This window comes from Papilio xuthus, unplaced genomic scaffold (genome assembly GCF_000836235.2).
Source record: "Papilio xuthus unplaced genomic scaffold, Pxut_1.1 DF825928.1, whole genome shotgun sequence".
NCBI classification, from domain to species: domain Eukaryota; kingdom Metazoa; phylum Arthropoda; class Insecta; order Lepidoptera; family Papilionidae; genus Papilio; species Papilio xuthus.
Window position 1 is genome coordinate 5,487,363 of NW_013532721.1, and position 23,885 is coordinate 5,511,247.

At 31.9% G+C, this 23,885-nt stretch overlaps 1 protein-coding gene across 1 annotated transcript in view; it reads left to right on the forward strand.

The window, feature by feature from the left end:
* Positions 1-23,885, forward strand: part of LOC106125392 (protein FAM107B) — a 39,125-nt gene that overhangs the window by 9,881 nt on the left and 5,359 nt on the right. The window contains exons 2-3 of the mRNA XM_013322574.1: positions 16,515-16,719; positions 21,621-21,724. Of these exons, the coding sequence (XP_013178028.1) occupies positions 16,598-16,719; positions 21,621-21,724 (226 nt within the window). The 5' untranslated portion in view covers positions 16,515-16,597. The remainder of the gene's footprint in view (positions 1-16,514; positions 16,720-21,620; positions 21,725-23,885) is intronic.

A 23,885-nucleotide genomic window follows, 5' to 3' on the forward strand; every position in this document is an offset into this window, starting at 1 on the left:
GATATGTTTTGAAGAATTTAAAACATCAACATTTCACTAACAATTAAAAAGTTCCATTTATGCTACTCATTTGAAGTAAATGGAAAATTCTTTATCAGTTTAATAATGCTTAAAACTTCTAAGATATTTATTTGAATACAAGCTGTCGACCCTGACTTCATCTTCACGGAATTAAACAAATAATATGTAGCCAATGTGTTCTTCCAGACTATGTTCTATATTTGTGCTAAATTTCATCAAAATCCGTTGAGCCGTTCCGGAGATATATTCAAACAAACATCGACCCATCTAAACATTCGCCTTAATAAAATATTTTAGTGCTGTAAAATTTAAACGTAAGCATGCTTCATAGTTTGTTGAATAAGTTGTCAGACTGTATGTATGTCATTATTCTAATTTATCGTATGTTTCCTAATTTGCATATTAATATGACAAACATGCTTGAAGAGTTTAGGTACTGCATTTACGGCGAAAGCGAGAGTGCAATCAGGTGCAACGCTGCGTCAACAAGAATTTTTCTATCTGTACTTGTATGGATGAAATCCGTTACTTTCGATCGATATGTTTGTTACAAGAATATAATAAAGTATCTATGAATAGTTTGCAGTATTCTATCTTCATGATGTAGACTGAATTGAAATTGTAGATATATATGAAAAATATTTATTGAAATAAGAACATGTGTACAATGATTCCATTACGAGTAAATATTTAAGACTAAGTAATTTTTGCCCATCTCATAACAAGCTTACTTTAATAACGTTTTGCAACACAATGTTAAAATATGTTATTAACATGCTTTAAATTTTATTGGCACAATTTATTATTGTTATATTTTAAATAATATGCATAGCATGTTATATGATATTAATGTATATAATGTACATTGAAACATACCAAGTTACGCATTTTTCGTACAGTTAATAAATATTTACAAATACCAACTACTTTGTTATTGTTATAGTGTTTGTTATTTTACTACGGTGGTATGTGTATTTCAGTTATTTATAGTATTGATTATTTACCTTTTTGTTATCGAATTAACACGCAGTATTATGTAGGAGAATACTTAACATGATTACCACTTGGCCATAAATGTAGACAGCAATATGATAGTCATTAAAGGATGTACTTTACTCACGGAAAGTACACGTCTCACAAGCATTTTCTAAATATAACAAGGCTCGTTTTACGAGCGCCTCTTATACAGAGTGTTCCGCTCAAAGAAAGTCCTTAAGCACGATTTTTGGCAGCTCGATAAAACCACACTCGGTGGTTTATTGCCGTGTCTATTACGCCCCCTGTATGAGCCGTGAAATTTATAAACGCTAGCAAACTGTTGTTTATTATAAACAAGTTTAATTCAACAATTTTCTACTTTCTCGGCTAAACCAATTATGTAATACACGTGTTCTTGATTTAGGTATATAGTAAAAGTTGATTATTAGGACTTAGGTACACGGAAGTTTTTCATTTAAGTTTTAAGTTTATCTAAGGTATTAAGTTTCTAGGATGGCGAGAAGCGACTTTTATTGTTTAATGATTAAAAACTCTAACAAGATCAAATTCATAAGTTGTCTTTACGAAAGATATCAAAAGAACGATCGCACTTTGTAATCCTTTTTAAAAATACGCTCTAGGGAGATGCTGCTTAAAAAAGGTCATCTAGGGTAAACCATTTGCGTACAATTATTAAAATTTTGTCTAGTAACTTTTGAAAAAGCCATTAGTAGGCGTAGATTATAGTGATATTAATGTAATTTGGACTGTTTTACATTAAAACACATTAGAAAATGACGTATTTACGCGCGCTGGGCGGGCGGCAAGTAGGGCGAGACGCGAAAAGCTTCGTCTGCCGAGAGGTCAACGCCCCCCGAGCCCTGCCCGTGAACGTTCTAAGGGACGTCCTTCATTTTATCGATACCTTTCGCTGAAATTTTTGGGGTGGGATTAAATTTATTGTCAATTACCTTAATTCTGCTAACAAGTAAACTCAATTTCGATACTTTTGCTCTTATGAATATGGAATTTTATATGATGTAAGATTTTTTATGTAACGTCTTTTATATCTACAAATGATGATAATAAAGACGAACGTTTTGACCTTGATATTCTAGTACCTACACTTTATTTGTTACTTTATTTAAACTGTAAAAGATATTGTGTTATTTTAAATATCTTCTGAAAGCTATTTACCAGATAAATTTTTAAATAAATTAGATAATATTTATATTTCTTACTTCAATAGCTACAAAAAAGTCGTGATACTCTAACCTTAATATGAGAGTATCATGTTTTTTTCAGATCAGACTTTTTTTTTAGTGTATACTCAAAAATATAACACCTGTCACACTTGCATAGATCATATAACATCTGTGATGTTAATTGGATATATTCTATATCAGTTTGTCATATATCAGGTATGAGCAGCACTGAAGCGGTCCGCGAACGGCGCACTTTGAATAAATACAAGTACAATCGTACCGGAACGCAACTCGCTGTAACTGCGGAATTGCACTGCGTTTTTATTATTAACATCGCCACTGAGCGTACTTAGGACTTACAACCACTTGGGAAATTGATTGTACTGTTTGAAGATCAATACTAACCGAGTTAGAATTAAAATAAAGTAGATTAATCGGTAAAAATAGCTGTAATACTAGGTTAAGTTTTAAAATAAAATAATTAGTCTGCGATTGTCTAGAATGTTCTTATGCACATACTAATAAGATTAGAAGATATGATAGTATCTTTGGTTAGATAAATTTAAGCAACTTCCTTGCAATAAAAACTTACTCTTGATGTTAATTAAACATCAGATACGTTAATTATGATTACCTTGAACTAATATTTGAAATAAGCATATTTTTGTTAAAGGTAATTTTTTTACCTAATTAAATAATTATTATTGTTACAAAATTTACAATCAAGATGTTTCTTTGATCTTATTTATTTAATTTTTTTTCCCCAACTTATACATACGAGTATATGTAATCATTACATCATAAACTAGGAAAATGAAAAAGCAATAGTTTATTTTTTTTTAACCAGGTCTCTGTAAACAAAACCTTCTTAATTTTAATTATGGTACTAAGTTATTAATAAATGTTTTTATTATATGCTTCTAAACACAATCTTATTTATCCCAGTTTCACCTACTTTGGAATCTATTTACCACCTACGAGCATATTTTTTCTTCACTAATTAGTCGCATTATTTTTATAGGAAGTTAAGGAAAACGGCTGCAAATTTTTAAGGTAAACTTGGGTACAGTAAAAAGCATGCGTAGCTATTCAAACTAGACGTGTAATGCATACGCGAGGTATGTTACCAATTATGCAGATGCAATGCAGTTTGAGGTCGACATCTGTGTTACTTTAAGTACATTGACAACTGTAAGTATATTGAAATCTATACATTTACATAGACTAGCCGGAGTCAGCGATTTCGTGCGCGCAGAGGACTAATTTTCAAATAATTTAAAATGATAATAATCGAGCAATTCTGCCGCATTGTCATATTGGGTGTTAGATATTATTATTTGAGATATATATAAATAAAAAAACGTCGAATAAAATTAGGAGTATTTAATTTTAGTTTTTGTGAGATTAGTAATTATATATTATAATTTATTATGAGAATTTACGTACAAGAAACAATTAATTAGGCTATAAAGTGTTATTACACTTTGTAGTCGTTGTACTATTGTTAGTTTATTACTCATCTAATATTTTCCATAAAACTTGTTTAACGTTTCAAACAATTGAGTCATTGCCAAAAATGGCCGAAGAAATATCCTGTCTTATAACGGCCTTTGTACATCTGCCAACTGCGCTCCTTTTGCGTAATAATCTTTGTTTACTCTGCAATATATCGGCCTTGACTAATATGATTTATGACTGTAACTCGCAATATTATAGTCTCGTTTACTATAAATATGTTTTACCTATTAGGTTTTGATTTTTATTGAATCATAGTAGCTACTCAACCGGGGTAGGTAGTTATTTCATTTGTTTAACAAAGTTATAACAAGCTTAATAAGGATGATATAAGTGTGGTGTCACAGTCAAATTTGATATTGATCATATTTTTTTTTTTGTTATTTTCATTATTGCATGATGCTAGGTTATACGTAAACTTAAAAAACACATGGTAAACATTCCGACAACCTATTCCAAATAGGTTAAAAGCTCTAGAGTTTGATGTAAAAAAGTGTATTTTTTTATAAAAGTAATGCGGTTTGCATTGGCTCTTCCCCGCAGTAAGTACCGTGCGAGGTCGTCTCTGAGGACGCGCAATACCGGACGCCCGCAAGCGCAAAACACTTGCCTGCTACCCGTCAATGTTAAAAATAATTTCCAGATGTTAGCATATTTCAACTAGTAAATAACTTCTTAACTATTATAATAGATGTTTATCTACATTTAATTCAAATGAAAATGTTGTGAAATGAAAGACGACGATAAAAGTATTACAGATCTTTGTGTAGGTTATATTTCTACGTGTTCATTTCGTACGCGTAAACTTAAGTGCAACTTTCAACAGACTGTGCAAATTCATATAATATGAACATGCTTTACGTAATGAAAACAGCAACGGTTTGGAAGTTGGTGGTCAATGAATATAGTGGGGTGCATATCAGTGGCACGCGCTAATGGCAACAGTGATCAAATACGGGGGACAACCCCAATAGTTTTTAACCCCTTATGTCCTCACCCTAGTTTAAAGCGTACAGTAATCTGTTCCGATCTATACAAATCAGTCGACCAACGGTCTTTTCACAGTCCGTTCTGTACTTGCCTATCCAAAATACAAAATATATATCTGTAGCAGGGCCTCATATCAAATGACAGCAGTTGTATGTTTTTTTACATCTCATTACTCTTTGTTTGATATTATGAAATAAGAAAATATCTATAGAAAGACATGTAAATACTTCCTTGGAAACTATTTATTAAGATTCAAACGTGCTATAAATAATTCCAGTACTCTCTAATGTAGCCACATAAGTATCGAATCCAATCGAAATGCTGGCAAGCCAACGACTACTGAATTCATAGCGAGAAAGTATTATCGTGAAAGTGGACCTTCCTTCTACAAGCATCATAAAACATAACATCCGAAAGTTCAATTAGTAAGTCCACTTTAAACAATCGAGCTCTATTAGTTCCATTGGTCACATTAAACGGTTGCCTGTGCATCTTTGGTCGGATTAGTTGACCTCCGCCAATAAGGCACACGGGAATATTTATATTGAAGTTACAACTGTCATCACTTAAGCCGTTCATGCGCGCCCGCATCAGGAAGCCGCTTATTGATTGAATGATGTATTTATGAGGGACGATTACCATACCGTATCGCCACCTCGAACTAACTTCGCTTTTTAACCGGTACCATATTCCTTTTAAGCAATAACTTTGATAGCCGTCTCTACTCTAGATAAACACATTTCCTTAAGTGTTTTGAGACGTCTCGCGTCTATTTAAAATTTATTATTGGTTATAAACATCCGACTGTAAACCGTACCACGTGTCATAATAACATCGGAACCATATCGTTTTGATCACCGCCGAATTGGGTTATTGTCTTTTAACTAGACTATTTTGTAACAACAAACTGTAAAGCTTAGGAATTCCCATTACAGTGACGCAACGCTAAATGCATAGAACGGTTGAAGTTTCAAAAGTGATTTGACCCCATTACAGAAATAGGGTAAACCCTTTTAAAAGCAGTGCAAAGTTGTTGTGCGTCTGGAATTATCACGAGTCACATCGTAAAGACTGCAGGAAGGCACTAGTAAACAGTTTAGTTCAAAAGGTTTTAATTGAAAACAATAATAAGCCGGAAAGAAATAAGCCGGAAGCTTGTGTTATGTCATGGTAAACTACTTGACCATTAGGCTATTCATTTAGCATTTATTAACAGAAAAAAATTGTCACAGAAAGGCATGACTTTATTTAAAAAATAAATGCATAATATATGCAATCATGTAGACATTAACATTTTCAAAACGTCGATGGAAAGCCATATAATGTGAACAGTACAATCGTAAAGTTGATGGCTAGCAAACATACATTTATACTGAATCCGTATTTAACAGGAGCATATGTGAGTAGAACACGTATTTAGATTTTTCTTGTTTAAAATTGATTAAGCCAGTCATTTAGCATTAAAATAATGTTAAAAGAATATTAATGAGAGAGTACCTTATATCCAAAATAACTTGTAATCAGGTAAATGAGTATATCCTTGTATGACATAAGAAGCTGGTACTAGATTTCTAATTATTTCCACTTTAGTAGCGATGGGGTAATTGCAAACTAGGAAATTACCTAACGTAATTAAAAGGCAGCCTAAGTTAAGGGAATGAACTTAACTTGGTGAGAAACGTAACTTGATTAATTTACTAATGCTGTAAATGCTTCTAAGCGAAGCTATATTATGGAGCCTATGACAGATTACTAATTTTACGATGAAGGTAGTTTAATTTCCTTTTTTATAGTTTAAAGGCATCTGCCTGTGTTTAATCTTCGAGAAACCTTGATACCTTTTTGATAAAATGTTGGTTGTGTGTAATTGCATGATTCAAATCTGGACGAATGAATTGACTAATTTGCATTGGTTATTTTTATAAAAAGAAGCAACGAATCTAGGATATTGCGGTTTTGTTTTTCCACCTGTTGTTTAGTTAGTTTTACAAAGGATGCTCGCAACAATCAGTCAGTGTGGAAAGGCCCTCCAAAATTTTGAAGAGTGCTGCCATTGCATTGTTATTCTTGTACTTTGTTTCCCATTGTTTTAAGATGCATTGTTTTTATTGGTTATAAAAAGACTAGCATAATAAATGCAATTTGCAATACAATAGTTATTATGAAACCTTAGTTTTTACATCTTTAGGAGTATTTCACGCGTTCCAATAGACCTTTATAAGTAGTACATATTAGATGTTTTGAGTTTTAGAAGAACAATATCGCCGTTAATGTTCGTATAGATTTAACTATTTGTCAATGCATTAAGTAAATAGTTAAATATGAGAACTAACTAGAAAACAATGATTATTATGCGTCAGCATACACCATTGTCATCCAACTACGTCAGCCTTTAACACCGCATTTCCTAATATGTGAGGAATTTCTTTTCAATCGCGACTTTGCTATTTCGTAAGCGTGTGTAATGCACCAAGCATTCCACTTCATTTGATCAGAGTTTAATGTTCAATTTCATTTCATTTTTAATCGATTAGATACAATGTAAGATATTTCAGCATTCCAATACCAAATACGTAAAAATTAATTTTAAGTTTTTGCAAGTTATATAGTTGAATCCTCCTTACCTCTCGCGGTTTCGTCATTATTTTAATACAAAACTAAGTTTCTTTAAAATTAACGAATATGAATTTTATTACTAAAATGTAAAGTGTTATATTTACTTTGATGTATTTACAAAATTAGTCGTATGCCACTCCTGAGCTCTCTATTTATTTAAAATTATTAAAAGAAACTATTTTTCTAATATTACTCGTATATTACGTATTGTAAATATGTATTTAAAGAAGTAAATATAATAAAACTTATGAATACTTATATAACACATACGTACATAATAAATACGTTTCCTATTATGTCTATTTACCTTCTGTTTCTACTTAGTGTAATGCTATTAAAAAGACATCATCTATTAATCACATTTGTTCGCCGTTTATGTACACATGTATGTGGTAATAATCTCATTTATGTGTTCAGTAGGTGCGTCCCAAAGATAACATTAAAAAAGCTAAAGCATTTACGGCGGATTTCTGAGAATCATATTTTTTTCAGAAACTGATACGTAAATCAATTTCTGCACTGGTTCTTGCAATTCATTGTGTAAATAGCATTAAGATTCTCAAATTAATAAAAGAAAAAAAATATTTACGATCTGTTTTTATGATGGTAGAAGGAAGTATAAAAAGTTGCAAAATAAACATGTTTAACTTAATTGAATAAAAAGAAAATGACGAGAAACTTGTAACTGGAAATGTGAACTATAATCCAGCTTAAAATTACAAGTTCTTCCTTATTTTTTATACTATTTATCTACGCAATTCTTGAAAGCAGCTTAACGTTGTAGCCGTGAGGATTTCCCTCCAGGTTAATTATATTACCTATGAACCTAACAGAAGCGTTTATCAGATTAACTGTAAATTAACCTTCGGACCCGATGACGTCAATTGTTTCAGACCGAACTACGGAATAGAGATGTGAAATATTTTTCTCCATAACATTTCAATTACGGGGAAAAAACTCGAATATAATTTGAGTTAATCTCAATTGATTCAACACTATAATTAAAATATAAACGAAAAGATCATCGAATGACAAATTAAAAAAAAAATGGAAATTATGTTCATGGTGAAAACCGAAAACTTCAGCATGTGATTATGAATACAAATGAATTTAATCGATTTCAGAGTCTGATAAGAATCGATTTAAATAAAAAAATGATAGAAACGATGTTTGTAAAAATCACAGCATCGTAACATGCAGCCCTACACCGGGAGCGACCTTGTCAATGCGAATCGAGCAGCCGGGGATCTAAAAATATCCGTAGGTCAGGGGTCAGATCACGGTATACTGGTGGTCGCAATAATATGGATTGTGTACGTCAGATCTACACGTTCCTTTCCGCTTCAACATATTTATATTAAATAGAGATCGTAAAATTAGAAGTTCAACACATTTTGGGTGCTTTACTTTTTTAATCCTTTTGAAAAAAAAAACTTTCGCGCTAAAAGATTATTGAGTGGTCGAAATGTCTTGTCTAAATTTAATTATGAGTTAAAGTAAGTAACTTTTAATTTTATTTCGACTCCAAAGGGTTTTTCACCTCTAACAGTAGTTTTAATGTGTTTGGTGAAAACTGTGGTCAGCTAAATAAATTACACCACAGTCGTTTAGTAACGGCGGATTATCTTATAAGAACATTTTTAATGTAATTTTACTCACATTTTCTACAGCAAACTTAATTTGCTACGCATATGTTTTTATATGAAATTTCACTTTAATGTGTATGTTTTTCACTCTTCAACGCATCACATAAAGATTACTTTCATACTTTCCCAGCCATTATCAATACATTATTACTAGGATAAACTTATTTAACACGATATTGCTTATCGCATAAGGTTTCAGACCATTCCGTGAACGCCCTAGATACATGAGCTGACCTTTAAAGAGTTCAATCGGAACACCCTAAGTTTGTTCAGCGTAAATATCATTCAAGGCCACACCTTACAGCCGTGAGTGTACAGAAAGATAAAGTTTCTATTATCGTTATCGTATTTTATCTACGTTTGTATTGTACACATCTTCTAGCATTTGGTAAACAAAATTGTATATTAACATAGTTAATATTTTTATTGGATGGACCTAAGCAAGAGCCTGAGGCAAGTTGGACAGATCTGGTCAAAGTTGCAGGAGTATTCTGGATGAGAGCAGCAAAGGACCGATCATTGTGGCGATCTTTGGGGGAGGCCTTCGTCAAGTAGTTGGTGGCTTAATCCTTAATTCGACGAAATTTTTTGTAGCAAAAAAAATGTTTTTTTTAGTAAAGTCATACTTACGTAATTTTTTCTGAACTACTTCAGTAGATTTTTTTTAATTAGTTGTTCGTCACACTGGACACTATCGAATTAAGGGTTAAGGTTGTTGCAGTAATATTTTTATTGACAAACTAAAGTCGGCTAGGTAACTATGCGGTTGCACAAATCTTGATTTCGATTCAGGGAAAGTTGTAATTAAAATTACAAGCGTAATTATTATAATAATCAATTGTCATGCAAATCGGCGTCAATTTTAAAGAACACACCTTTGTACATTTAATTTGTTAATTGCTTTATGTACAGCCTTTCTGTTATGATTGAGTAAATTGTTTGTCATTATGTTATTATCCGGACTTCTATTTTGTCTAACGGTTGACGTAAATAATCGTAATTACATGATTCCAAGTGCGTTTGTATTACAACAGTGAAAGTATAACGCAACCAACGCATCATTACTTCCACATAGAGATTATTGCAATACGTAAGACAATAAATAGAATACCAATCAGTATGAAAGTACATGGGCACAATATTTTACATCTCTGGAATTCGGCATCAAAAGTTTTTTCCGAGTCTGCTATTAATTGGTAAAACAAAATCTAATCATTTTATATGTATGTATATCTCGCAAGGGTGAATGTAATCGCAGCACAGCTCGTCTCGAAATTAGATTTTGAAGTCCCATTTAATTATTTCATCCGTTCATATTAGATCTTTCAATCTGAATTCATTGCCCGGTAAAGGCATCCCTCTTTTTATGGACATCTCTATAGTCAACTGAATTTATTAGATACTTTATGTATTTTTCTTAAGAAGGCAAGTTTTTGTACGCATTTTTTAATTGCGGTTCTAAACAGGTACTCTAAAAGTATAATTGGCGAAGGTTAAAAATTTCTCCCAACTAACCTCGCTATTTCTGGTTTTATTACTTACCAGTAAAATTACTAATGAAGTAATATAAAAAGTCGAAAGTTTTTAGAAACAATAAAATTTAAATATTATCATTTCTTTTTAATGTATTCTTAATAATTCATATTTATTGCACAATTTCCAAGAAGTGATACGACCAAACTGATTTCGCATAACGACTTACTCGTTCAGGTCATTCCTGGGTCAGGTAAATAATTTACTGATACAAGTATTATTGTTAAGAGTCATTGACCTAAGTACGTGGAATTTTAGAGATAATTTACAATTGTCTTTATACACTTTTAATGTAAGAAAAACGTGTGAATGCATCCTTACATTAATATTCTGCACAGTTTTTTGACACGGACTCGTCAAAGATATGACAACGTCCTCAATGAATATCCATTTCAACTTTTAGTACAAATATTCAGAACTAATTGGGAGTTGACTATAATTTGTACAGTCCAAAACAAAAGTTCATAGTCAATTTATGTTATTGTATATCATATAATATTTACCTAGCCTGTTTTTATTAAATCCTCACTATTACGAAGTGTTTAAATAAATCAATGTTAACATCTGTTTAATAAATCAAACGCTTGTTAATTTAATAAAGCTGGTCGCGAAAAGACTTTCAAAATTACGAAATTGTAATTTTGTAACTAGAAATACGTAGTTCAAATGTCCCGCTTTAAAATTAAATACACTATTGAATTAATAACTCGGGTCACTGTTTTATGTTGTCACACATTGTCGTGCCTTTGAAATTCTTTTATATATTTATCTAAATTTATTACACGGTTTTTTAAAATATGCTAATGACGATAAATATATATACACGTAAGCTATTGAAATCGTTCGTGACGTCATGAATCTTAACGTAATCACAATTTATTCGATTATAAGAAACATAAGTGCCAGGATTTTGTAGACATCATCTTAGCTTTGGTGCATGTACGTATATTTACAACACACACTAAACTGTTATATCTAATTATTACTAAAATATGAAAATAATCATTTCAAAACTTGAACTGTATATTAATAAATTCTTGAATAAACACAATGAAATACTCAATAGATATTCGCCGTTACACAACGAGGTGTCTTCCAAATATAGATTTATTTAAGACTCCTGCTAAGTCACCGTGAATGGAATAAACTAACAGGTGTGGGTTAAGAAATTGTTGCGTGTCATCAATGTACGGCAAATTGACTGTCAATTTCTTAATATTATACGAAATAATAGATCAGCTTTTATTTCAATAATATAAAATTATAACAAGCGCGTAGTCAAGTGTCATAAGCACAGAAATGTACCAAAAACTCTTTGATAAAATTTGGAAATAATCTTCTACATTAATAAAATCGTATTATTTTATTTGATACATTAAGTACTAAAGGTTAACTGCTATTTCTACATTTTTGTTATTATTTGCCTACGTTTTTACTGCAGCCTCTATACTCGTGAAACAATTTTTTTCTTTATTTCTAAATAGCAATTCTTTTATGTATTTGTAACATTACAGAATAAAGGAATCGGAAATAGCTTTTGTGGTCTGAAGTCCAATACACGAGAACTTTTATCGTGCATAAAGGCTTGATTTGCGTAGAAATTTTCTCTTAGAATGGAATGAATTTAGTAAAGAAATATGAAAAAGCGAGTGAAAAACAAATCTTATTTATTAAATAAAGAAAATTAATCGTGTGATTTCCATTAATAGCGTATTTACGGACTCGTGCGTACCAAACGACCTTACCTTTTTAATATAAAATATATTTTCCACAACGTTTAAGAAACGTGTATTATAGTCAAGCAAATTTTTTTACGGAAAATTGTAAATGAAGATTAATTTTACGTGGGTAATAAAAAGTTGTATAGATATTTCTCACGAATGTACATGCGGCAGCTGTTGTGGACATACTGAGTAAATCAACAAAGAGATGCGAGGGGTTGGTATGTTATTGTTATAGGTTAAGAACTTGTCAAAAGTAAATAAATAAGTTCTCACGAATAGTTTACCCACATGCAGTATAAAATAGACAGATTTTAATGTGCATCACTTTGATTACCCATTTTAATTAAATAAAACGGCCTAATTTCCAGTAGTGGTGAAATACGACTAGAAATATCAGAGCTTATTGCAGTCTCTCTCTGGTAATCTCTTACTGGGCTTCATAATTTTAAGTATCATACATAATATTACACATATGAAAATACTATAATGATACCATTATGCTCGTATTTTTATCAGTTTCGTCACCAGTCACAATCGGACGGAAACAACAAATGCCGATGCCGGTCCTTCCGAACTCTCCAAATTACCATGAATAGATATTTAAAAGAATATTTTGTTTAGAATAAATATATATATATATATATATTTATTCTAAACAAATATATATATATATATATATATATATATATATGTATATATATAAAACATTAAAATATGAAGATGTTCCTAACAAAAAAGTGTAAAACAAATAAGGTAAAAATTTAAAGATGAATAATCACATGATTGTTCGCCAACATTTGCATAGATATATCTTCGCATATCATAATTTTTACCGTAAAAACAAAGAATTAAAATGGTAGTAAATAATTAATCAATTTACTTCTTATTAAGTATGTATGCATATATTGTACTTGAATATACCATTTCCTGCGACAGACGACAAATGCGCAATCTATTGTTATCGTACATTTCCTTGCAAGTTGTGATAGTTTAGAAGTTGGCCGTTACATTTGAAAATTCAACGCGCCTTAATCTCGAAACTGTCCAAATGTTTTTTATATCAATGCATATCTTCTTAATTACATATTTGATATATATTGTACAGATAGGAAGCCATATTAATAAACTGAATTTATATACTACTTTAAAGTACTGAATAGTTGCAACAGTTTTTATTGTTAGCCACTGTTTAAATTTAATTTCTATGTTACGTTACAATTTTGATTTGCTAACTTTTTTTTTAATTCGTAGGTTTGTCGAACTAGCCTGTAAAAATTAATTTTAAAATTTCATAACTTCCTCGCACACCGTCTATGAGTGCCGGATCGGGGTCGGCGCGATAACGAGCAGGATTTTAACTGTAATGTAATAGTTCCAAGGATTGAGTTTCAGCCAACAATTCACTGGTGTGCACATATTCGAACTCTTTAATTTATTCCCGTCAGTAATCAATTTTTCAGTGATATGAATTAATTATTACTTATTGTACGATCCTTGGTCTTTTCCTCAGACGTAATGGGAAATCTATAGCTAAAATTAAGCTAAAGAATACGGCAAAGGGTCCTTATAGTGAAATGTAAGTGTGAAAAATGTGTGAGACCTAAAATTTATGATCTGACATTTCGGCCATTCAGATATTGGCTAGGTGCGGCGAAAAATAAAACCAAGGTTAAGTGTTGGGCTAAAAGAACCAATAAATAAGGCTTACATAGGTAGATTTCTTTGCACGGAATACAGTATTAAATTATTGTTTTAAAATTCAGTATTCTTCGTTTTCATTTATATTGCAAAGTATGGATAAATAACGGGTACAATGTTAACCTAGGCTCAGAGACGCAATCACGCTATGTTGAAAACGAGGTCGCGTCATGAAAACAATACGTTCTGCATTTTAAATAACCAAATCGATTTTATACAAGATCGCTACACGTCGGTTGGTTCCAAATGAATTTTAAGAGAAATGATTGATGCGTTATGGGCTCGATGTTATTGACTGGAAGCATACAACCTTTTATCGTAATTTAATGATGTTTTTAAACATATTTCAAAGAAACAATCAATTTAACTTTCATAACTTATTAATCATGTTAACAATACTTACGTCTAAATATGTATATTGTGCCGATTAAATATATTTTAACTTTCATTTTAAATGAAGCGAAACACTTTATAGTTAATGTCTCGTTTGGTTATTGCGACATATGCGTTCTATTTATCATAGGTAATTTACGTAATAACACATTTTTAACTGTGTCATATTTCTGTTACATTAAAAACTGCAGCACCATTACCATTGTTATCTACTTCTACCTTTACAATAAAAACAGACCACTATAAACCGCCCGGTTTCTGAGAATTAAAAAAATTCCCATGACACAATGAAAAAAATATAATTGACTTAAAGGTACAAAGGTTCAGGTAGCTTTACGGTAAAAAGCATGTGCAAGCGATTTTCTGGGGATACAAATACATACAGAGTAAGACTTTTATTAAACATAGCTTTTCTTACTGTAGGACATAGAAATAGTCCGAAGAATCCCCATAAATCTTCCCAGTCAACACCAATGTCCTTGAGTAACTTTGTTAAAGTTGTCAATTTATCTTAGAGGTGGTCTCTTTCTCCGCTGTGTTATCCTGCTTTATGAGCTCTGAATTATTTTCGAGATCCCACATAAGACATTAATAAATTAACTTGATTGGCATTTCCTGAACAATTGCTAAATTAAAAAGGGGTTTGTATGTACAAATATTGACAAGCAATGGGACCAAATTAAAAGTAAACATCTAAGTATGGCCCATGATTTTAATTTGAAATTTTAATTGTATTTTAACAAGTAGTCTATAGGAAATTGTAAATAGTTTTAAATATTATTGTAAAGTTTGGATTTTATAATTTTAATAAAGAAATAAAGAATCTTGCTCCCAAAAGTCCTGATCACCACGTTAGGGGAACGAGAGGGCGGCATAGCGCCGCCCAAAAAAAAAAACTATGGCCCATGAAATATTTGATTCCAAATTATTGAATTGTAAACGGTGTATCACTGTGATTAGAGATATTTATGTTGATATTATTCTTATTCAAAACGCTCCACGATCAGTTTTCTAAACACACAAATAACCGTGTTAATCTTTTGTAATAGTTACATAAAGCGGTCTATCATGTTATGGATAAATTTGTACTACTTTTTCGAATTGGGGTCAACTAAGAGGGTTTTCCGCATAATAATCTCCAATAGTAGCTCGCACTAATTTGGTGTGACGTTGTACTTAAGGCTCCTTGTCGATTTTAATTACGTTGACAGTTTTTAATTTAAGTACGATATCGTCATAAAGTGGTCCTTGTTCGTTATTGTCTTCCTCTATGATCGGAATTTTAATTAAATCCTCTGAAAGCCTAGCTCTTACATAATTTAGTTGTAGAAAATTTTGCATCAAACTTATCAACAGACAAATTTTGACGATGCAAGCGAACGTGGCTAATAGTGAAGTGTTGTTCTTTACCTAATATTAAATCGAAATTTCAGTACATATACAATCTATAGCTTTAAATATAGTACTGTATTTCAAGATTTATCACTTAAATACCCATACCATGTGCTTATCTATTTACTATGGACATTACAAACGAATAATAGTTAACCCTTGTATATTATTTTTAGTCAATAGATCTTTGTTAAATGATTATAATGTTATCATTTGTTGGCAGGAAGCTACTCTATCTTGACCCACAATTATTAGGCTATGTTAAGAATCTAAAGATCAATATAAAGTAGCCCAATAAAAGTATGAATAATTCATAGAATCGCGTGACCGAAACAAGGGCATAGGCCTTCGATATGATTTATGATTACGACGTCAATTCAAATTGTATCTCTCTTATTTCGGGTTTCTTAGTGCTTTTAACCGAAGCTGTATTTCGGTCAAAATATTATTATTATAGTATATGGATAAATTTATTATTATAATTTCTTTCATTGGTTTGATTTGATTGATTAGCTATATGATTTGACCGTTTTACATGATGTGGTTAGTTTTTTTTATTTATTTTCGTAGCTGTGAAATCGTAAAAAATTGATTAACCTCTTTGGTTGCGAGTTCGATATTATTTATGAGACGTCAAAAATTTAATGCATCAATATGTCTTATGCATGCTGTACAATTTTATAAAGTTCTGAATCAACAGACTGTCAATAAAATGTAGGCAGTAATAATTATTTTAAGATATTAGGCTATAGCCTTAAAACGCTCGATCACAATACTTATAGCATAATTATCTTTGGTTTCAGCAAGCGAGAGCGGCGCGTTGTGCGCTAGCGTCGTGGGTCCCGCGCCCACGGTAGCCGAGAGCGCGTTGTCCGGCGAGGTGGCGATGGTCCAGGAGGGCGAGGGCGCGGGCGCGGGGCTGATCGCGCCCCGTCGCCTGCCTAACCCTTGCCTCGAGAGCCCACAGCGCATGGATCTGCATAGGGAGCTGCTCTTCAATCAGAGGATGTGAGTTTAACTTCGTTTACGTTAAGACTTTAATTCTGAATCATTAATTGATCTCTAAATACTATTAATTATGATTGGAATAGTAAGAATAATGTGTTCACCATGATTTTGTAATCAAATATTACAAAAACTAAAAAAAATAAAACAATAATGTAACTATTACACGTAATATCTAAAGCGAAAGTTATCGTAAAAAGTGCATTTTACTGGATTCGTTTCTTTCACAATCTTGTTAGCACGCTAAGGAGCTTATGACACGAGGATCACTGACCCGATTGTCATGCGGTTACCTTTGACATGGCTCCTTGCTGGCCTTTGTGAAAGATTATGTTACATAGACGCCTGTCCAACCACTAAGCTGTAAGATTTAGAAGAATTATTGCAACAAAAGTATTAAGAAAACTTCGAGTAGCAATAATGGTGTACTGTGATGGATGAAGGACGAAAAATATTGATATTTCAAATAAAGCCCTTCCACACACAGGTAATGAAGCTTCAAACCATTTAATCTTTACTCGTGTATATTCAGTAGTAACTTATTTATAAGTTACCTTATTCACTACTTACTTTTAAGTAAATAATGACCATTTAACACTTCAAGTTGATTTAAAATGCAGTACTTTGTTCGTTGCACTTTCGTCCATTGTGAGAACAATCCTTTCTCCACTGTAGCGTACCTTTCACGAGAAGATGAAACTCTGCTTTAATAAACGCTGGCTACTGCGAGGCTACTTCCGCTTTTGAAATAGGAAAAAAAGTTGCTTTTCTTGATAATAAGCTTTTTTTTAGAATTGAAGGAATGTTTTTAAATTATAATTAATTTATTTTTATTCTACGACGGGCAATCGGATTTCTGTGTTTATTTATAACATAATGGTACTATATTTTTCATCTTTTGTATCACCAATGTACCTAAACTTTGCCCTACTTTACTAATTGGTGTCCACGACGTACACTGCCGATTAATTTTGGTTATAACTTTGCCCTGATCTTTCTACATTCATTCAATCAATAAATCCAATCCACTGAAGCATAAAATTATTCAATTTCAATGTTAATTCATCACTAGTCGGAAATTCTTAGTCGCAGACTCACTTCCTCTACTATCGCTTTCTTAAGCCATAGTTCGATTCGTAGAAATGTTTTGTATGTTTTTTGCTTTGCCGTCATTTGGTCGGGATGTGAGTTTGAGGCACAGGTGCGACGCATCCTGCCAGCCTCCTGTGAACTCGTCATTGCACATCTGTCGTCCTTACGCACAACCGGCACACTCGATCTGAGAGATATAAGAACTTGTTTCTCTTAGAAGAATACATCGATACACTCCCAGATGCTTGCCATTTACTTTTATTGTGAGTAATCAAATATTATCTACTGACTGACAACTCAAAAGTAATATACGTCTTATAATTTTAATAAAATTATTAATATACAATTCTTTGTCTGTGCCTTTAAGACAATGAAGTCGGAGGATTTTAAATAAGTTAAAAATTTTAAATGAAAATTAGTCCAATGCTAGTCGGCTAGCAATTTTTATTTCTGTTATGCAACATGTCGATTTTAATAAGATAAATAATAATTTATTGCGTTAGTATTACATTGGCACAGTGCCCAGCCAGCATCTGTCTTTTCCAGACACATGTTGAGATAATTTAAATGAGTACCAACTTATCAGTAAAACTTATTTAGATTAAATCTACTATTCCAATCGGTCAAGCCAGTGACGTAATATATTACCTGCTAACGCCAGATCTTTTGTAAAGAATTTATTCGCTTCGGAATTTATATGGTCGACAGATTAAAAACCCAACCAGCCATCGTTTTAGTAATAATGTTCAACATTCAACGAAGTTTGCGCTATGAATTGTTTATTTATTTCCGAGAAGTATGTTATCAAGTAATAATGTCAGCTACTGTAAGATATAGTTTAGTTTTCAACTCGATATTATTATTTATGCGACCTACATGTTATTGAATTTGTATGTGTGCATTATTTATTTTACGTGATATATTAGAATTAATATTATTTATTTAAATGATGACTGGCTTCAATCTAATTCTGTAAAAAAAGAAAGAAACAGACTGTCTAACTTTCAATAGAAATGTACAGAAAAACGACTTATTATGTCCATAATATCTATAATATAAGAACCATAATATCTATAATAACCCAAAATATTATTAGCCTAAAAGCTTTACTTAAAACTTATTGTATTACCAAAAACTTTCCTATCCATACCCAAATAGTTTGGGACTGTGCAATATTTTTTCAATTGATTTTAAATTGCAACAGTCTGGTGCGGACATTTGTAGGTACAAACAGTTGAGTTCGAATCAGTTTATTTCCTCGTCATTATCGCAGTGGAGGCGCGTCGTCCCGATGATTTCCGCAGCCGTCGCTACTCGGAAGGAAACAATTCCCAGCTTACTGACGAATGCATACTTTGTACAATAAAATTTTGTCCATAGAAACGTTTCATCTAATTTATCTCTTAGATAATCACTCGAAGTTTTATGAAAGAAAAATTGGAAATTATGTCTTTGGTTTTCTTCTGATAATTAAGGTTTATTTTATAGATTTACTTCGGTTTGCATGGTTACAGCCTAATTGATATTTCTATCGACCACAATTAAGTGTTAGCATTTTTACATTATGCGTAATCGTCAAAGCATACATTATACAATCTTTACATACATCGCAAATGATAGGATACCATTCGGAATATAAGCAAAAGATGATCTGATAAAATAGAAATTGGAACTGCTTCGTTCCCATTTCTGAACGCCATCGATATTACTTCTTGTTTGCTTCGTGGAATTTGCTGATTGCTTCCTAGATTCATCGCAAGATATGCCAACAGACGGTGGCCTAAATCCGGCGAGCAAATAGAGTTACATTTCCGTTACTGGATCGATAAAGGCTACGATGATGGCGGCCGAGTAAATAGCTGGAATTAAATCTTGACGGTAACAGCGTTGCAATTTCGCCTCGACATTTTCCACTCAACGGCTTTACATTCAATCAATTTTAAATTGAAAACTGAATCCAATACAATCTGACACTCAAAACATCATGTCAACGTGGAACATTCATCAGTACTTAATTGATGAATAAAAATTGCTATCAAAATACTTCAACATTATAGTATTACAGTAATAATAAAGAATTCGTTTTAATTATGCTATAAATTTAAATTAATTATAGTACGTTATATAGGGATGTACGCATTTCAACACTAAAATAATAAAAAAAACAATACAATATAAATACATCCATATGAGATCCTCAGTCCCACAGATGTTGCACGCAATTGAACAATACTATTAGACTTCTGACGTCATATTAGTACACATGGTGAGAAAATACTGGAGAAAAATGTTTTATTATTTATTTTATAATATAAGTATCCGTAGTATATAAATATAAAATTAAGATTATGTTACTCTTATCGTGGGGTCGTGGATTATTAGCACATCACTTTAGTTAAGGTATTTATCCTTTAATTTCGTCTAGGACGTCTCATACCAACAAGACATGAAATGTTCGTTCGATGCAAGGTCATCGCTCTCTTTTACAAATCATTATCAAAACCATTTTAAAAGACACTAAATTACCCCAAATACGTGTATATATCATCTGAATTCAAAAAAATACAAAAATACTTTAATTGTAAAACACTATATTGCTTGTTATTTAAATAGTTTTAAGACATTCGGCGTATGACACTGATATCTCTTTAAACACGTGCAAGACCTTCGGGTTTATCATAAGCCTTGTACGCTTATCAAGGAATTAGTAAATTTGATGTCACTTTCAATGTGTAGATGTACAAAAATTAGCATAATTAAATTTCATTATCAGTGGAACGAAACATTACCTTATATGGTAGCAAAAAATTCTCTTGATAAGATTACGCTACACAACAGCATATCAGTAGTTATTTCGTAATAAAGCCGTTTTCCTGCGTACATTTGAGTAAAAAAACGTATAACATTTAATCATATTTTTTACAGGATTTCATTATTTCAACATCAAATATTAATTGGTGTACAACAATTGAGGTCGAATACTCATTACTATAACGAATCTATAAAGTATTTATTAATGAACAAAGCATATCATCGTAACACGGGTAATCCTCGGTGTCAAAATGGGACTCGAAGTCTACCATTTAATACGTCTCACTGTATATAGATAGCTAATTTATTCATGTTAATGAGAATCCAATAATGAGGATATGTAGGTGAACTGGTTGGTGATAGGAAATACAAAAAAAAATTAGGCTCCCATCCCAAATACCCGGGCAAACAAAATATACTAAGGAACAAAGATTAGATAGTTGTATCCAATTAGTAGTTAGTAATGATGAAGTTACATTATTATAATGGTTGATTTTATATGATTACATGTTATAAGTTCAAGATACTATTCTTGAAAATCTATATCAGTAGCCATACGTTTGCGTATCATTGATAATGCCTGTTGCATTGACTGTCACGTTGATAGGTGAGGTTGTGAAATCTATGTCGTGTCTACATCTGAGTGCAATTCTTGATTCATATTGCTTAGATTGTTTACCCTTATATTGCATTACATGTATGTCGCAAATTGAAGCTCAAAGAATATCATTTCCAGGATTTAAAATGTTCACATTCCTTTTATTAGTGTATGTACCAAAATAAAATTACTTTTGTCATAAGTTTATATCAATTTCTTGGACGCTACGTGTTATCAATTGAACGCTATTTATTGTACCATGACACGATGTGCGATAACTCCTACTTTAATAATTCGGAAAAAATGTAATTCGCAGTAAAGCTTATTTAATTACAATGGATTTATATAACAACGATAATATCAAAATTGTAGTGGCTAATCGCTTTTTATTTATTCTTTTCAGAGGCAAAAATGTTCTTAATCAAAAGAGCGAACTAGAAAAGGCGTTATCAAAACACAAAGAGAAGCAGCTTATGAACCAAATAAAGGAGCACAGAGAAACGCCAGGTAAAGGACCTTTCTAATCCTTTTTAATCTTATATTTTTTTATCTGTGATTACGCCAAGTTCTTTAATCTTGTGATTACAAGCGCGTATAAATTATTTATAAGTATTCAAAAACTGTAATTTTAAAAGAAGATCATATAAAAGTAGAGTAGCGATTTAAACCTTACCACGAATTTTTACACATTTTAAAATAACGTCATATTAATACATGTTTGTTATATAATATATTGATACCTTTTGAAGTAGATACATTTAAATGTAATTTATTTTTGATTATGACAAAGAGGTGGCCAGAAGATTATAGTTTCGTATATAAACGGTTTCATTTAAGACTATCCCATTATGAAATACCTACGAGTATAATAAATAAACATATTTTTAGTCTATAAATGAATAGACATTTCGAATTTGTTAGTTTTATTTTGCAACACAGCTGATATTGAGACATCGTTAATTTAACCTTTGCCGTTTTATCGCAATCGATTATGCGTCTTCATCATTTAAGTAACACTTATGTCATATTTAATTTATGAAGAAATAGTATTTTTTGTATTCATGGATGCATAAATAATGCAGATTAATGCATCTGCCTTATGTTTGAATTATAAATCATTGTATATTTTATGTTACGTAAGAAATATAAAAAACAATAAAACGGTCTATAGCTTGTAGCTTTCTTTAATACGCGGATATTACGTTTCGATTAAAGCGTCATATTTAATTTCCTTAAGTATATTTAAACTTCAGACTTAATTATAATTTAGAAAATAAAATACAAACAGTGGTTTACCTTTCATTAGAGTCATAGCCTTATATTTTTAGTTTTACTGCTAATACGAGCAAAAAGCATGTATTTTAAAATTGTAGCGAGACATTACGGCACCGCGTATGCAGGAGCCGAGTAAACGCGTTTGCCATTTCCATAACGAGAAATGTATTCGTGTTCGCGCTGTATTCAGCACAATACAATGCGGTTGCAGTTGATGCTATGATTGAATGGCCGAGTTCGAAGCGCGTCGTGTCCGGTGCACTTCATTACCTACAGTTATCTTTATAAAATATTGCATAACATAAAATATTATTTACACATTTATTAAGATAAGATACAACAAAAAAAATCTTGTACTACTACAATTTTTGATTATTTAAGTGAACTCGCAGGTCTAGACGGTCGCACTTAACGTGTTAAATGGAAGCCTGTTTAATACTAATGAGAAAATGGCGGGTAAATCGTGGTTTTCAGCCGATGCAATATTTCACCAAAGATATAATTTGGATTAAACACAAATAGTGAACTAAACTTCAGTCAAGTACCGGCGAATTCCAATACCAAAGCTATGCAACAAGTTACAATTATGTATTTATAGTTCCTAAAACCTGTCTCGTTCGATTCTATTTATGGCGAGATTCCTTGACAAGGTCGTTCAGTTCTCATTGAAGTCGTATTTTTTGTATAGAATCTATTTTGTGTTGTGCGTTAAAACGATCCGCAGACGTTTTGTTTCCGTTGCATATTCGGGCTTGCACTTCGTCCGTCTCTCTTCGCAGGTGCAGTTCGCGGCCGACGACCCCGTCAAACTGCACACGTTATTGTTTTTTTACCAACAACTCGCTAAACTCTGGTTTTTTGCTATGAAATATTTTGTAAGTCTTCATCAGCGCAACATCTTGTACCGTAAAAACTCTAACCATATTAGATTTTTTGTCCTGAAGTAATTAGAGTGTCATCTTAGAGATACGTACATCTAATGATTTCCAATAGTTATAAATAAATGTTTAACATATTTTTGGCCGGCGCGCAAACTTATTTTACTCATTTGTGTACGAAACGTAAAAATTAAAAATGCTCATTTTTTGTGAAAAATATTTGAACATTTATGAATATCCTCCTGGTGGTTTGTTTATATCGGAACATGTCCGCATGTCATCGACCAAGGTTGGATGAAAGTGAAATGGCTTGCTCGCTTCCCGTTTATCCGATCGCTTGATCGTGGGAGAAACTATTTAGTACCGCTTACATAGCAACATTAAAATACAATCGGTACAAAGACGATATTTATGCACAATGAGAGGAAAATGTTTACTTCCTATAATTCACCAACGTACTAAAGATAAGTTACAGAGACGCATTATGTTGATACTGTTAACTGACATCGGGGGAA